The sequence below is a fragment of the Colobus angolensis genome, unplaced genomic scaffold (assembly GCF_000951035.1).
Source record: "Colobus angolensis palliatus isolate OR3802 unplaced genomic scaffold, Cang.pa_1.0 Scaffold54, whole genome shotgun sequence".
NCBI lineage: Eukaryota > Metazoa > Chordata > Mammalia > Primates > Cercopithecidae > Colobus > Colobus angolensis.
In genome coordinates, this window is record NW_012118932.1 from 3,924,997 (window position 1) to 3,927,783 (window position 2,787).

At 54.3% G+C, this 2,787-nt stretch overlaps 1 protein-coding gene across 1 annotated transcript in view; it reads right to left on the reverse strand.

Moving 5' to 3' along the window:
* Positions 1 to 1,915, reverse strand: part of HES1 (hes family bHLH transcription factor 1) — a 2,679-nt gene extending 764 nt beyond the window's left edge. The window contains exons 1-4 of the mRNA XM_011961214.1: positions 1,494 to 1,915; positions 1,261 to 1,356; positions 912 to 999; positions 96 to 278 (exon numbers count right to left, since the gene is read on the reverse strand). Coding sequence (XP_011816604.1) covers positions 96 to 278; positions 912 to 999; positions 1,261 to 1,356; positions 1,494 to 1,601 — 475 coding nt within the window. The 5' untranslated portion in view covers positions 1,602 to 1,915. The remainder of the gene's footprint in view (positions 1 to 95; positions 279 to 911; positions 1,000 to 1,260; positions 1,357 to 1,493) is intronic.
* Positions 1,916 to 2,787: the final 872 nt, after the last annotated feature.

Here is a 2,787-nt window from a genome sequence, read left to right on the forward strand (position 1 = left end):
GCCGAGCAGCCGAGTGCGCACCTCGGTATTAACGCCCTCGCACGTGGACAGGAAGCGGGTCACCTCGTTCATGCACTCGCTGAAGCCAGCGCGGTGCTGCCCGGGGTAGGTCATGGCATTGATCTGGGTCATGCAGTTGGCCAGGTGGCCGAGCAGCCGAGTGCGCACCTCGGTATTAACGCCCTCGCACGTGGACAGGAAGCGGGTCACCTCGTTCATGCACTCGCTGAAGCCAGCGCGGTACTTCCCCAGCACGCTTGGGTCTGTGCTCAGCGCAGCTGCGGGCCAGAAGGAGACAGACGGGTCACCGAACGGCCCTGGCCCCGCGGCCACTGCCTCCGCCCTGGGAGGTCCCAGTGGCGCGCCTCCCTGACCATGGGCCCGTAAAACTGCCTCCGGCAGGGAGGGTGGGATGGGTTTAAAAAACCCCAGCCACCTCTACACACTAGCGTGGCTGCCAAAGCCGAGCCACTCCTTCCCGATTCCCTGTCGCTGCATTTAAACCTATCTCAGGCACAGATCTGTCACCCCCACCCCCGCTCGCGATGTGGCCTTGGACAATGCCTCCCAATCCATCATCCAAGCCTCATTTCCCCTTCTGCAACGGGAGGGAGTGCTAAACCAGTGACCCCCAGGTTCCACGCAGTTCCAAACCGCCACAGTCCTAAGTCCTTTCGACCCTACCCGCCGCCCGCCACCCTAGCGGCTGCAACCTCTTTCCCTCCCTTTCCGGAACAGTAACAACTTGGAGTTGTGGCTATAAATAAGCCCCAGACCGTGGGAACGCGAGAGTGAGCCAAGGCAGTAAAATGTAGCTGAATGCCTCTCACAACCACGGGCGGAAGTCTGGAAGAAATCACCGCGAGGCGAGCGGGACGCCCGCACAGGGGGACGCGGCGAGCCGCCCTCACCCGTCATCTGCGCCCGCTGCAGGTTCCGGAGGTGCTTCACTGTCATTTCCAGAATGTCCGCCTTCTCCAGCTTGGAATGCCGCGAGCTCTGCAGAGGAGGAGGCAAGAAAAGAAAGTGAACCCCGTGTCAGTTGCTTCAGAGTGCTGTGGGTCTCTCCTCCCGGCCACGGAGCGCAAGCATATCTCTGGACCCCAGCGAATAAGGCCGGGCCCTCCCGCCTAGGAGAACGCAGTACCGGCGAGTGCTAGACCCCGCAGGCGGGGGCGGGGGGTTTCACTCTTAGTAGCTGAGAAAGTGTTTGCTTTCTTGCTTTCTCAGTAAAAGAAAGAGCAACATTGCCCCACTTACATCTTTCTTAAGAGCATCCAAAATCAGTGTTTTCAGCTGGCTCAAACTTTCATTTATTCTTGCTCTTCGTCTTTTCTCCATGATAGGCTTTGATGACTGCAAATAAATAAAAAAAGAGTTCTGTGTTCCCATGGGATCTGCCATTTCATCCCGGGGTTTCAACACAGAAAGAAGCCCCCCCAACCCCTACTTAATCTTGAGGGGCTGCAGAGAGATACAGGTACCGCCCTTACCTTTCTGTGCTCAGATGCTGTCTTTGGTTTATCCGGTGTCGTGTTGACACTGGCTGGGGTAGCAGCCACCGGGGACGAGGAATTTTTCTCCATTATATCAGCTGGCATTTTCCTTTTTTTTTTTTAATCTCTAGAGAATTTTATTTTTGGAGTTCTTCACGAAAAAGAATTCTTTGTGTCTCTTTTACTTGAGACTTTCACAAAACTACTGAGCAAGTGCTGAGGGTTTATAATAATATTTTGTGGCTACTTGGTGATCAGTAGCGCTGTTCCAGGACCAAGGAGAGAGGTAGACGGGAGATTCCACTGTTATCGGCACCAGCTCCGGATCCTGTGTGATCCCCAGGCCCTGGCGGCCTCTATATATATCTGGGACTGCACGCGAACGGCTCGTGTGAAACTTCCCAAACTTTCTTTCCCACAGTAACTTTCAGCCAATGGGAGGAGGAGACACGCGGCACCGCTCGTGGACCGCGCCCCCCCATTGGCCGCCAGGCACAAGGTCTGGCGGCCAATGGCGCGCGCCTGAGCCCAGGGCACCGGAGGCTACAACGTCAATCAAAAGGATTTTAACCCTTTGCTACTCTCCCTCTGGGCTTTGGTTTAGAGGTGATCTTTTTTTCCTTTCCGCTTTGGTTTTGGTCTTGTCTCTTTCTTTTGGAGCCAGGGTCTTTACCCTTTATGCCCTCTCTCATATGTAACAGAGCTGCTTTGACTGTAATAAGTTCATTTGAAACACATTTTTTAAAGGTATAAAGGGGCAGAGAAAAACATTAGCAGTGGTTAAAAGGGGGTGGGGGGGGACGGGACTCGTGTAAAGGTGTGAGTTACCGACATATCTAAAGTTCCCGCTCAGACTTTACACATTCAGGAGGGTGAAAGTATATCATGCAGGAAAAGGGTCATTTTTTTTTTCCTTTTTCCATGCAGAAAAAGGAAAAATTGGCTTCTACCTTACAAACGCAGGTTTTTCGGAGTAAGGTAGTTCTCGAATGCCTTCCCCACCCCACCCCCACCCCGTCTTTCAGAAATTCCTCTTCTGGATTTGGGGCCTTAGACCCCGCGCTTCCCCAGGAAACAATCAGAATAATTTCCAACTGGGTGGAAGGAAATGGTATTTCAAATGAAAAAATGAACAAGGGGGGCTCTGAGGGCAATGTCTCAGGGACTCGCGCCCTCCTTCACCACCCTTTCCCTTTTCATCCGTAGGCTTTAGTTTCTGCGGCGCGTTGAGGTGGCGGGCAAGGAAGCAGCCTCTCCCTCCTCGCCCCGCGGGCGGCCTCGGCCCCCGGCG